The sequence below is a fragment of the Apus apus genome, chromosome 3, assembly GCF_020740795.1.
Source record: "Apus apus isolate bApuApu2 chromosome 3, bApuApu2.pri.cur, whole genome shotgun sequence".
Lineage (NCBI taxonomy): Eukaryota > Metazoa > Chordata > Aves > Apodiformes > Apodidae > Apus > Apus apus.
The window spans coordinates 94,066,904-94,081,132 of record NC_067284.1 but is presented as its reverse complement, the minus strand read 5'-3'; the positions used below and the strand labels follow the sequence as shown (position 1 = coordinate 94,081,132).

The window sequence follows — 14,229 nt, the reverse complement described above, 5'->3', positions numbered from 1 at the left end:
CTATCTAGGATGAACTATCATTCAACCAATAATTTCTGACACCTTGCCTATCATCTTTTGAGCTCTTTCAGGGAAATAAGATTCTGGTCGTCTGGGAGAAGAGGCTCGCCTTTGCTGCCATAATTTTGTATAGAAAGGCTACAAAAAACCAAAACAGTTCCCAAAAGAAAGACCAGGTACCAAGTGAGTGTAGTGGTACAGAACTACAAAAATTGATTATATTTTCATTGAGGTCAGGAAGTAAGACTACTTGCAATGAAAAAATTTTCAGAACTGCAGATTTGATACTTCTACATTATCTTGGAAAAGCTGCTTTTAAGGTTCTACTGTAGAATATAAGAATTGTGAAGTGGAAACAGACTGGAGAAAGAAAACTGATGCAGTAACTATTTCCACCTGAAATTCAAAGAAACCGTTGGTACAAAATTCCACATTAACATAACACAGGTATCACTACTGAGAGAATTTCCGTTCCAAAAAAAAGCTAAAAATAAATAATGTATGTTCTTTTGTAAGAGTATTCCTGAATTAGATACCAGGAAAATATTACAAAATTGTTACACATTAAAAATCACATTTCTCCATCTTTTTAGAGAAAGACTATTAAAGGTGAAAAAATAACTAGAATAACCTTTCATTTCTAATACTTAGAGACAGCAGTCTTCTCAGTTCCTTACCCATCTCTAAATACTGAATGAAGAAAAAAAGACATAACCAAAGTCCTCATTATACATTTTTGCATTTCCAGCAAAAACTGCAAGATAAGATGAATGCTAAGTGGCATTGCAGATCAGGATGCAATAACTACACATAACTAGGGAGTGTAAATAGCCCTATTCTGAAATTATTAAGCAATTCTCATCTGATGCAAATATTGCAAAACTCAGTAAAATATGGAATTGTCCCCTTAAAAATTTAATTTAAAAAACAGATTCCTTAAGCTATTCTCCAAATTATTGCAAATTTAAGTAGAAGTAACTGAGCATCTGAGAAACTGGTTCATATCCTAAAGTGAACTGCTTACCTGAAGACAATTAAAAGGTTTCCCATCCATCTGTGACTAAGCCCCAGTCCTAAATGCCAGCTTTATTAATCAGGGAAGCATTTTTTTCCCCCTAATTATTGCTAGTAGTCTTAATGTTAATGTATTAATACACATTAAGAAAGGGAAGCTAGGTCTTACAAATGCAGTTTAATGACTATATGTATTTGTAATCTGCTTTGCAACACCTGCCACAAAAGTAAAATTTTAACATAAACAGTCTTTGTGTTTGGTTGAAAATGTAGAGCAGATGCACTCTTCCTATTCAGGCTATCTGTACTGTAAGATAATGGATTTTAAGGAACAATTTATTTGCCTTTGCTACCTTCTTTTTGGTTGTGTTTCTTGGGGTGGTTTTTTTTTTTTTGTTTTTATTTTTTAACTCACAGACCCGGCTCTTTGCTATTTTGGGGGCATTATTCCATTTAAACATATAAGCTATTTTACTAACTTAATGCAAAAAAATCTGCAATTCTTGACTATTATATTGTGTTAAATGAGTTTAATATGTAGAGAGGCTTAGTAAAAAATTAGTACACCAACCATAGTGCACTATTACAATTAGCAATATTAAGTAAGACTAGATTATTTTTGTGAAATGAATTCTTTATTCCTGACCTAATTTTGATGAGATTAGTTAAAATGGATTGCATGTAGGTACTGATTATGGAATTCAATCAGGCATATAAGAATTCTGTTGATATAATTTCTTCTTACAGAAATTGAGCTAGCAGAAAGTACTTACAGTAAGACTCAAGAAAAAATTCAACTCCCATATTCAGCATCCAAATTAATGGGGGTCCTGTACCAGACATATAATTTCATGCATCATCTATATTATATTCCACTTCTTTTATTCTGCCCTACTTTAAACTGCCCCAATTTCCTTCCTTCACTTCCCATACACTTACTTTCCTTCACTCACTCTTACTAAGAATGTCATCTTATTCCCCTTATTATTCTACAGTGGATGCACCTCACTCCTCCCATATTTCATGGGAAGAAGGGACTTTTGCCCTAGGTTTCCTTATTTTGCACTTAATATTGCCTTAAAGCTACGTCCTTTTTGCAGCAGGAACGGAAATCTTCATTGTAATACAAGCTGTCCGTAGTCCCAGGGACACTGGGGATTGCAGCCATTCCCAGAACATACTTTTCTGTACAACAGGCTCTACTTGTAAATGAAATGGCACACACAGTTACATAATGTGAACGTGTTTAACAAGAACTGAGAGTTTATCTCAGGTATCAAATCTGACACCTCAGACAAAACCCAGAAGTCATAAGAAACATACCATCCTGTTCTAGGGACAGTATGATACCCCTGCTACATGTAATCTGTTTATTTCCTCTTACACTTCCCAATATGTATTTGACTAATGCAACAGGAAGGGTATCTCATTCTGTGGACTGGTGGCATTATCTATTTTGACACACCTTACACCTGCATTTCTGATTTTTTCTGTATATTATAGGAATTAGAGAGCATTTCTGTTCTATGACCATGATATAAACTAAAGCTTAGGTTTGAGGGAACACCATAAGGAAAAGAAAAAGTTAATCTAAGAAAAATACATCTCAAGCATGTTCAGATTGTTTGGGTTACACCGGTTAAAGAGGAAAGTAAGCAATCAGTGTCACTGTATTTTTAATTATGTTTAATGAAGAAAGATAACACGGTAGAGCTCCAGATCCTGAGGATTAGAACAGTTACGTAAGTATAGGCAAAACTGGGCCTGTGTCATGCCATGAAAACAGTATAAAACAAAGCCAGAAAATTACTTAGCTGTGAGCAGGAATATTTTAAAAGGAAATTAAACTTCAACCCAAAGTAATTTTAAACATTAAAGATTCTAAGAATCAACTCCAGAATTCAGAAAAGTACAGATTTTTTTTTTTACTAGGTCCTTTTAGAAATTAATCTCACAGCTGATAACATAATAAGACTTCTTATTACTTCTACATTCTAATGCAAATAAGAATATAAAATCACAATATCACACAATCTTAGGGGTTGGAAGGGATCTCAAAAGATCATCTAGTTCAACCCCCCTGCCAGAGCAGGATCACCTAGAGCACATCACACAGGAACACGTCCAGGCAGGTTTTGAATGTCTCCAGCGAACAAGACTCCACAACCTCTCTGGGCAGCCTGTTCCAGTGCTCTGTCACTCTCACAGGAAAGAGGTTTTTTCTGATGTTTACGTGGAACCTCCTATATTCCAGTTTGCACCCATTGCCCTTTGTCCAATCACTGGACATCACTGAAAAAAGCCTGGCTCCATCCTCCAGACACTCACCCTTAACATATTTGTAAACTTTGATGAGGTCGCCCCCCAGTCTCCTCTTCCCCAAGCTAAAGAGACCCAGCTCCCTCAGCCTTTCCTCAGAAATGTTAGCATAGGCTTTGTTATACCTTGAAATCTGATAGCTAATCATGCCCATGACCTATAATCATGGTCAGGTCCCTGACTTACAGAGTATATGGACTAAATCCTGACCTGATGTCTGTTTTATACAGACTTGCCAGCTCCAACTATTAAAAAATTAAAATCATTTAAGATTGGTTAATATTAGTTGTCTTTTTCTTAATACTCGTGACTGACCTACAAATCAGGCATGCATTTGTGAAACAACAGTTAATTGTTTTTAGGAAAAATCAGCATCATCTATACAGTCTGCTGTAGATAGATATCCTCAGGCTAATGGTCAATGAAATTGCTAAATTGGACTTCCAGTCACTTCATATAGAAAAAAAACAACATTACCAATCAAATAATTTCAGACAGAAGAAATCAAACCCACAGAAAGATTCACAGATATAAATAGAGATTTTCTGATGATAAAAAAAAAATCAACCTTGTTGTACAAATAAAGTTATGGGCCAGGCAATACTCCGAATTATGCCAAGGACATTTCTATGCCTAGGCAGCCGTACAGATGGAACATATTATTGTACATCTTCAGTTGCAGTCAGAAAGTATTAGACTGCATGTTAAGAAACATATAAAATCTGTAAAGCAGAGAAATAATCTGTATTGCAAAAAAATATTATAGACTGATTTTACTGATTTATCAATCAAATCTTAACATTAGGTTATAGCATTAATGAAAATTAACATGACTCATGGTTTCCTCTGCTACTAATGAAGAGAAAAACACTACTTAATAGAATTTGAATTCTGTTACAGGAGACACGTGATGAAAAAGAGTGGGTAATAAACCCAACTTATACAGCAAAAGACAGTCAAATACCTCAATGATCTTTTGTTAACAAAAGAATGCACAGAACCTAGTAACACTAGTGGAAATCAGCTCTAGTTACATTCTGGTCTGAATTTGTTTTGCTGAGCATACAGGCCCTTCACTACTGTTGTTCAAGTTACATATCAAATATGCTATTAATTTTTTTGTGACTGAGTTATAATTCTGAGGAATGGAAACAGATATTTTTAAAAAGTGAAAGTGGTATTTGTATGAAGGAAGGTACCCACTCCTCCACTTCAAGTCTCCTAGAAACTTCCTTAGAAAAATAGTGTTTGAAATTCCATTAGGAAAATGTTGTGTTGTAAAATGAATTTATGTTTGCTGTTACAGGCAAGCTTCTCACACCATTTTTGGTTAGAAACTGTCAAGTCTGCTTATTTTTTTCCAGCTACACATCAATTTTTAAATGTCCAAGTAAACAGTAATTACTCTGGGGAATAAAACATGACATATTTCCAACCACATTTTCATGAAGCAAGCAAAATGTTGGTTTTGAATATAAATATCACACACCTTAAAAAATACTGAAGCACATTTGTAGAATATGATATATTCTTTACTATGGTACAGTAACAGTAAAGTGTGTCCCATTCCTCTGACATGTTCTCACCCTTTTAGTGTATGGATGTGTGCAAGTATACAAATACTGCAATTATATTTAATATTCCAGCTTTGTTTTTATTAAAAAAAAAGGAAAAAAAGGTGAAGGTCAAGTTCTCTTGAAGGTGGATACTTCTACACATTGCTACAGAATTCAACCACTCCGCCATCAGCACAAGGAAAGTCCCTGAGGACTTCCAAAGAGAAAGGCAGGAAGACATGCCCAACCAAACATATGAAAAAGAAATCCTAGCACATTATTTAGGTGACAAGACTATGAAAAATTTACACCTCAAATAACGCAACACCAATCCCTTAGGAACAGTCAGTAAATTGGTACTCACAGGTATACAATACTCCACCATTGGGTAATGCAATTTATGCCCCTTTGCTGTACGGCCAGAAAAGAAGCAGCTCTGACAGACATCATAGTTGAAATGTTTTAAGCTCCGGTACCTACAGAGACATTACATAAGGTGATTAGAGCTTCCTAGGTTTAGTTCTAATATTGACTTGTTATTAAGCTTCACAAGGGAAATTACTCCCTGAAATGGTGTCATGTGCTTTTCAGCAGTACCAACACAAGGACACAGGGAGTTTGTTGGGTTTAGCTTAGAGAGCACCTTGAAGTGTGTGGGTGTGCTTGCACAACCAACACTCACCACAGCTGCAGACCCAGGGGCACTGGTGCCACTGAAACTGCTGGACAGGACACAGGAAAGCCACAGCTCTCTTAGTCCACTTCACACAACCTTCATACACTACACAGGTCACCTCATTGAGTATTTAAAAGAAATGCCTGCCTCCTATAGCCATACAGAGAGCCAACATCAACTGTCTGCTGCTCAAGTTGCTTTGAAGCAGAAAACCTTACAGGCATCAGCATCATAGATGGAATGTGAAGAGTTTATAACTTTAAGGTTCAGACTGACTTAAACCTGTATGACTTTATTAGCACTCAGATGGTATCTCAGAAAAAACATAATAATTATAAAACAGACTGGTTTACTTTTGTATTTTACATCATTTCGATGCTCAGGAATTCCAACATTTTTCAGAAAATAGAACTCTTGAGTATTCATTAATAAAATAAAGTTTAAAAATTGCATTGATTTAATTAATTCTGGGGTTTATAAGAGCATGTATATGTATAAAGCAGATAACAAAGTTATACAGTATACTTTGTATTAAATGTATCCACCAGGAGCAAGATTTTTTTAACTAAAGCTGACTAAAGCAACAATACAACTCCAGATTCCACCCACGGATTTTTATTATAAGGTTTTTCTGACTGGATGAGGTTATATGTTTTGTATGAAACTAAAATGAGCTAATGGAACCAAACTGAATAGCTGTGGAATAAAGTTTAAATTAAATTGCTTCCTGAGAGCAGATTTCAGTACCAATCTACATCTTTCCCCTGCTGAGTTTTATGTTTTGTTTTGCAAGACAATATGTGTCTATAAATGTAAAGGTTCAGTTCTAAGGATGTTGATGCAAATGTTTATAATCTTTACTCAGAGCCTGTACATTAAATGGCCACATCTACCTTCTGCTAAGATGTCAGATGCTTTTGTTGTAGAATATTTCTAACTTCACTGTAGAAATTAGAATGAACTATTCTTTTGTCCTCTTTTCTCTTCTTTTCCATTTCTATACCCTCCTTCACTACAGAAAATATTTCAGTACAGACAAGATTAATTAGCCCCAATTTAGGCATCTAAATTTATCTGAGCTGGAGCTCTGTCACCCTATACCCACACAAGAGTTAATTAAGAAAGATAGGAGCATTTAGAGGAATTTCATCTCCTCTTAAGACAGGCAACTAAGTTTGATCAGATTAATTACTTTTAGAAATATTCACATATCTTTATTTATAATAAAATAAGAGCATTTCTAGCTTAATCTTATAATGCTGACTAAAGGCAGTGTGCCTAAAGCTAGGTGAGATGAATCAGACCTCAGGATTCATATTATTATCCTTTAAAACACAACGGAGGAGAAGCAAAAAGCATACAAAATGAAAATTACTCATCTTCCTAGATACATAAAATCTTAGAATTACTTACAGGAAATACACTCCATGACTCAACTTCATTATATTGTTGTTGTTGTTGTTTGTGGGGTGTTTTTTTTTTTTGTTTTTTTTTGTTTTTTTTGTTTGGTTGGTTTTGGTTTTGGGGAGGTTTTTTTGGTTATCATTTTCTGTGAGGGTGACAGAGCACTGGAACAGGCTGTCCACAGAGGCTGCAGGGTCTCCTTCTCTAGAGATACTCAAAAGCTGCCTGGATACAATCCTGTGTAATGTGTGATCCTGCTTTAGCAGGGAGTTTGGACTCGATGATCTCTAGACGTCCCTTTCAACTCTAATGATTCCATGATTCTGAGGTTTTATACAGTGGAACAACCAGTCCACAAATGCATGTTAGTTGTCATAATGATAATTCATAGTAAAATCATAAGGTTAGGTGGATACTATAGAGAATATCCCTGGTGTAATTTTTTTCCTCTAGAATTTACAGCTTCCTTTGAACAGATGAAAGTTAAATTATGTTTGATGCTTTAGACAGGAACAATGCAAGTCTCATCACAGTAATATATCAATGTTTGTGCTAAGCAAGAAAAGATTGATGTTGAAGGGTGTTTAGTATTTCCTGACATGAATTAGTTTACCAAGCCTTACACAGGAGAGCAGATAGACAGTCCACATTTTTTCTTACTGATCAATTCTTTTTGGTTATGTGCTTAGAGAGCACATGGAGTAAATTTATACTTCAATTGCTACCTATTGGATCCACCAATGCCAAAACACTGGATGACAGCCCACTGTGTATCCAGGTGGGTTTTGAAAATCTCCAGAGAAGGAGACTCCACAGCCTCCCTGGACAGCCTGTTACAGTGCTCTATCACCCTCACCATTAATAAGTTTTTACTCATATTTAAATGGAACTTCCTATGTTCCAGCTTATGCCCATTGCCCCTCATCCTGTCACTGGGAACTACTGAAAAGAGTCTGGCTCCATCCTCCCTGCACCCACCCTTTAGATACTTAAAGGCATTAATAAGGTCTTACCTCAGCCTTCTCTTCTCCAGGTTAAAGAGTGCCAGCTCTCTCAGCTTTTCCTCAAAAGGGAGATGGTTCAGTCCCCCAGTCATCTTTGTTGCCCTCTGTTGGGACTTTCTCTAGTAGTTCCCTGTCTCTCTTGAACTGGGGGGCCCAGAACTGGATGCAGTATTCCAGATGTGGCCTCACCAGGGCAGAGTAGATGGGGAGGATGACCTCTCTTGACCTACTGACCACACTCTTCCTTATGCAACCCAGGATTCCACTGGCCTTTTTGGCAACAAAGGCACACTGCTGGCTCATGGATAATTTACTATCTAACAGGACTCCCAGATCTGCTTTCCAGTAGGTGCACCCATAACCTATATCGGTACCTGGCATTCTTCCTCCCTAGGGTCAGGACACTACGCTTGCCCTTGTTGAACCTAATTAGGTTCTTCTCTATCTAATTCTCCAACCTGTCCAGGTCACACTGGATGGCAGAACAGCCCTCTGGAGTGTCAGCCACTCCTCCCAGTTTTGTATCAACAGCAAACTTGCTGAGGATACATTCCATCTCCTTGCCCAGGTTGTTGATTAATATGTTGAACTAGACCGGACCAAGTATTGACCTCTGGGGGGACGGAACCTTGCACCCTACATCCCTCCTCTTACCTAAAGCCAACAATTGGACACTCTTTACAGATGTTGCACTTGGCCTGATGTTTTGCTGTTTCTGCAGCTGCCACACGGTGTAGAACTGGTAGCCATACCATAGACTGAGGCTCTAAGCGCATCCAATCTATAAATTGCTTTACAGTTATTTCTGGCTTATTATGGTTCTGTGGAGAGAAAAAAAAAAACACATCCAGATTAAAAAAAAAATAATAAAATCCAAAACACACACAAGCAGCTTTTCCTTCAAGTTCAACTGACAAAAAACAAACCTGTGTCAATCCTTTCCATGCCAGGTTAATGTAAAACCAGTTACAGGACATAAGGAGCAGCCTCAATTAAAATGCAAATTAAAAAAATACGTTCGTCAATAAGAATACAGGGGACTAAATAGGTGTGATAGAAGAGGCAGATGTAATGCAGATGGAGCACATAGTAAAGAAGTAATGGAGTCCACTGTAAAACCATCTTTGAATTGAAAGAACTTGAGAAAGAAGTAAGGGAGCACAAAAGGGAAGCACTTTCTGCAGTTCACTGTCACGCTGAAGACAAGGTTGTGTTTTGAATCAAGATCAACGCCAAACTGCTAAAAGTCAGTAGTGCTTGCATGCATCTACTAGTGGCCATGAGACTCGAGCAATGTTTTTTTCTTGTATTCAGAGCCCATTGTATTCTTTGAAGCTAGCCTATTAAGCAAACACACAAATAAACAAACAGATAAATAAATAAATCATGAGAAAGAAATCTTTCACTAGTAGGCAACCACTATAGGAATATAGCAGAGCTAAACTGTTAGTATGATTGTTTTAAGAAGCAAACAAACATGCTTCCACTTTCTCTTTAAGATGTAACCACCAGAGGAGCCTAGCTGTAAAGGCATCACATTTATCAACTTTGTCAGCAATAAGAATAAAGATCATCTTTCTGAGCTCATTGGGAGTAATAGAATTCAACTTAAACTGAAAGCTATTCTTAAATGGTAACACATGACGAGAAGCAACCCTTGGCTTTTTAACCTGCTTATAGATCAAGGTGATTTTTGCCAGTAAGACGAAGCAGCATGAAGGAAAAGAATAAGGTGCTTTCCCCACTAGCAAAATACTTGTTTTTCCTAGGCTGAGATGACCCTGTTGTGCAGCTACATCCTTTCTATATGTGTTCTTAATGACCAAGGACTGAATCAGAGATCATCAGTATAATTATAATATCACACCAAGTATATAAACACTACCTCGCTAGTACACCTGGGAGATGGGGCAGATCCTTGAGGGACATAAACAGTACTCCTCTGTGAAGTCAGTAGTTTTATATATGTCACAGTGAATTTTCAATCCATATATAATTTCTGACAATGTTCAAAGCAGCCACTGCCACAGAAATAATGCACTCACGCAGTATAGTTATCACTAGCAAACAGTTGGAGCCTTAGGCATCCTTGACAAAGTCTGAGTTCAGTTGTGTTCCATTATGACATCCTCTTTTTAATTCTCATCTTCTTTAAACAGACACTTCTTGAAGCCTCATTAATCCCCTGCATGTAGCATGGAGCTGAACAGCATGCTGCAAGACAGCTTTATTCCATGCTCTGATCAGCTGCCTGAAGACTTGTGATATATAAATGACTATGCACAAAGTTTTGCACAACTGCAAGCTCCTTTGTCAGAAAAATGCTGCTAAACAATTTCCTGATGCACAAGGTCAAAAATTACTATCAACATAGTTCTCCTGTTCTGTTCCCTACTGTTCACATCTTGTTCCAGTAGGGAAAAGCACGTTCTCACAGTATCAGGTTGCTATGAACAATGCAATGCAGGATAATTATCTGCCACAAAATTTTTTAACAGCTTTTAGAACAGCCAGTATTGTCAAAACCACAAAGATTTATATATTCTTTATGCTAAATAGTAATTTGTTTTATCCTCTCCTAAACCATAAGCCATCTTTTGCAGCCACATTTTAACAATAACTTTCCACAGTTAGTTGCAGGCACATATTCATTTCTGTTAAAAGCTCAATGGATGTTTTCAAATTCCTCTCTTCTTTTTATATCACATAAAAGTCAATCTCAAGATTTCAGAGAGAAGGGGTTTTTTTCTTAGGAAGCTCTTTGTTATCTAACCTGTTGGAAGCAGCTGCGCACGCTGGGTTCAATGTTGCTGCCACCAAAAGCTGCCACTTCCCCGAGCTGCCGCGGGATCTGGATAGCATCGTGAAGCAGCAGGCCCAGTTGCCTCTGGTCACACATTTCAGTGGCACCTGCCACCTCCTTGAAGAGATCTGCAACACCAAAAGAAGCACCAGCTCATTTGATTTCTATGTACACCCCCTTTTATTAACTAACACTGCAGCTTGAGCTTTATCATTTTTATAATCCAGACACGGTTACAGATGGCCACTGTCCCATTTACAATGCTTTACACTCACCTAATCTTGATTATGTTGACTACGTTTTCTTGATTTGCAACCATACAAATGAGAAAAGCAAGGACAAATTAATTAAACTAGACAGCCTTTTATGGCATCTCTTGGTAAAACTGTACATTGCAATTCCTATTTTACCTAGGAGCAGCTGTGTGACAAAACAAAACAGACAACACAAAATCATAACATTTTTTTGTTCTAATTCATCATTACCCCATTGCACCCCTAATATTTAATAAATTTGCTATGTTATCACTTGGGAAGAAGAAAACAATATTTCAGAAATCTGTAAGTTATGCTAAAGTCTATGCCATCCTTTGTTTGGGGACAGAAGCAGTTTGCTCTGAACTAGAAATTAGCACAAGTGAAGGTTGGCCAAGTGAAATAGCTTAAAGCACGAGCTGCAGCCAGCAGGACATCTCAAGCTTAACATGAATCACATTTCCTTCCCAGTTAACCATGTCTGCTTCTACCTAATTTCCCTTTAATTATTCCCTTTCCCTAAGGTAGGAAACCTGCAGTACAAGTGGATGTTTTGGAATGACTGTGACAACAGAAAAAAATGAGGCTGAAGGGGATTCAAGAAAATTCTTCCAGACACAGACACTTATTGGGAAGAAAGATATTGCTTTTACCTACTTAAGAGTCAAAGTAAAGCACTGAATTAATAGGCTTGTCTGCAGTACAGATAATATTTCTTAAGTGCTTCTTAAAACACTTTATTTGACTGGACATTTTTAATTGTTAAAATTTTCAACATGTTTCTGCTAACAACCCTTCATTTATGAACTCTGTAAACTTTGTAGCTGTGTATATTGATATTTATTCACAAGATTAATCTCTCCTGAAAATATTTTCAACACTGAGTTAATTCCAGAAATATTTTTAAATAATGTGATTTTTATAAATTACAGAAGAAATAGAAGTGAATACTTTGTGTTCATTCAAGTTGACTTTTACATTCTCCTTTTGCACTCAGTGGCTTGAGGCTTCCAGTAATCTTTAAAAAAAAGGGGGGGGGAAAATCCTTTTATACTGTTCTCTTATTTTTCAAGTTTTCCACCAGAGCAACCATTAATAGAGTAGAAAAAAAATACATTTGAAAATTCAGTCTGACTGCACTTCTCATTGAGAAACAGAGAAATTTTGTTCAGAAACACTCAAGAGGAACTCTTACTACACTCTGTAAATTGTTTTGTCCTTCATTTGGAGCAACTGTGAAGCTTTTTCAGTGTGCTTCATAAAGTCTGGTCATACTTCTTTTCTTGGCAAAGGGGGCTGAGGCAGAAGAAAGGATTTTCACAAAATAGAAATCCAGATGACTGAATTTATTTATTTTTTTCCTTGCCCCTCTCTTGCCTAGTCGAACAAATGCTACAAAAGCTTCAGCACTTTGTGGTGAGAGGAAAACCCCATGGACAATAGCAGTGACAGAACAGTTGCAGGCTCATCTTGGCAATCCCAGATCCTGGATAGCCTCTTCAGCTGTGGTTGGAATAGTTTTTCAGTTTCTAAGAGTCAGTTTAAAAAGACTTGACACGATAAAAAAAAACAACAACCAAAAAAACCAACCAACCAACAAAAGCTTGTTTTATTCTCTTCGCATCAGCTTACAGTGGAAACAGACACTAAATAACTGCTGTAGTTCAGAGGAAGATGAAGTAATTTCCCAAGCCCTAAGCCTTCAGTTGATTGGGGAGCTAGTAATTAGAGGAAAACCGAAGCCACAAGAGAGGGGAATAGGGAGAGCAATCAGTTAGGGTTGATCCAGGCAGGGAATCAGCAAATACCTTTGAAGAGCTCAAACTCCCCCAAGACACTCCACTTAAACAAAAAATAAATCTTAACACTGGAAGTTGTGCCATAACTGATGAGTGTTTAAGTGCAAGGGAGTTTATGGATGGTATCCTCTCTTCCCAAACTCACAATGCCTTCAGTGTGATGGGAGTTTTTAAATTGTACATACATATTATATGAGTTTACACATAAAATTAACTGATATAAAAGCTAAGCTGTATAAATAAGGGACTATACCAACAGGACAAAAAGCACGAATAGGGAAGGAAAGAAAAAAAATATTCAGATCTGAGCCATAGGAAAAAAAAGAAGAAACAAATAAAAAAAATTAGTTAATCTTAAATTCATTTCAGCCTCCCTGTAGAACCTCAAGGATTACAGCCAGTGGGACATAAACTGCAACTTAGCTGGACAACCTGAAAAAATGTATAGAAGAGGATACTTTAAAATGTTGAAAAGTTTATTTAATTCCTACAGAGATGGTAGGAAGATAGTTACTAGTAAGATGTCCATGACACACATTTTATGTCTTTGCTGAAGTTGCCTTGCACTTTCAAAGCTGAGCAGTCTGAGCTACCATCCAAGCAGCTCCAAGGAATCTAGTGATAAAGACTCCATAGGTGCACCAAAATATATTTTAAAACATGCCAAATGGAAAATGTGCAATCATTTATTCATATACATTGTTATAAAGAGGATGCACATTATTTTCTCCCTCACACTTTTTTTTTTAAATATTTCAGTGTTTGTACCAAATGGTTTGAAAATTAACAACAGAAACATAACATTAAAAAAATCACATCCCAAGGATCATATGCATCACTTGAAAGCTGCTTCACAGTTCAGATTTTTCAAGTAGCCCTTTTTCACCTTAGACCCTACAGTTTTTATGCGTTAAATGGTATGGTATGACCAAAAATCTTCAAAACTACGCACTAAATAAAACTGCATGCATGTTCTGTCTTTCTGCCACCAGTCTGGGCTTTCTGTGATAAAAATAAATCCAGGTAAGAGCAAAATTCACACAATTGTATGCCACGTTATTACACAATGCTATTACTCTTCTCCACCTGTAAAGCTGGAGAGACTATAAAATTCCTGCTGTCCCTCATGAAATCCATACACCCTGAGACATAACTTGTCCCCTGATTGCATGGCCAAGCATAAAACTTGCTGTGAATAATCACACATGCACATTAACATTTTTACTGTTACAAATACTTGCTGATATTATTGAAATTTACATTTTAAGAACACTTTCCCACAGTTTTCAGAAGTCTTGTAATAATGTATGAACAACTAGTGGCAAAAAGGAGCAGTGTTTTGTCTACTGTATTCTGAGTGTTTTAGAGTTAAGCTCCTACTTTTTTTTTTGTCATGTGCA

The 14,229-nt window shown here is 36.8% G+C and overlaps 1 protein-coding gene across 11 annotated transcripts in view; it reads right to left on the bottom strand.

Annotated features, from left to right (window-relative positions):
* The window catches only part of UTRN (utrophin), a 358,149-nt gene that overhangs the window by 33,346 nt on the left and 310,574 nt on the right, over window positions 1-14,229 (bottom strand). For 10 of the 11 annotated variants that reach the window (XM_051613510.1, XM_051613511.1, XM_051613509.1 and 7 more), the window contains 3 exons: window positions 10,747-10,904; window positions 8,628-8,794; window positions 5,254-5,365 (listed from right to left, as the gene is read on the bottom strand). In XM_051613510.1, the coding sequence (XP_051469470.1) occupies window positions 5,254-5,365; window positions 8,628-8,794; window positions 10,747-10,904 (437 nt within the window). The remainder of the gene's footprint in view (window positions 1-5,253; window positions 5,366-8,627; window positions 8,795-10,746; window positions 10,905-14,229) is intronic. The other variant, XM_051613517.1, reaches the window with a different exon arrangement.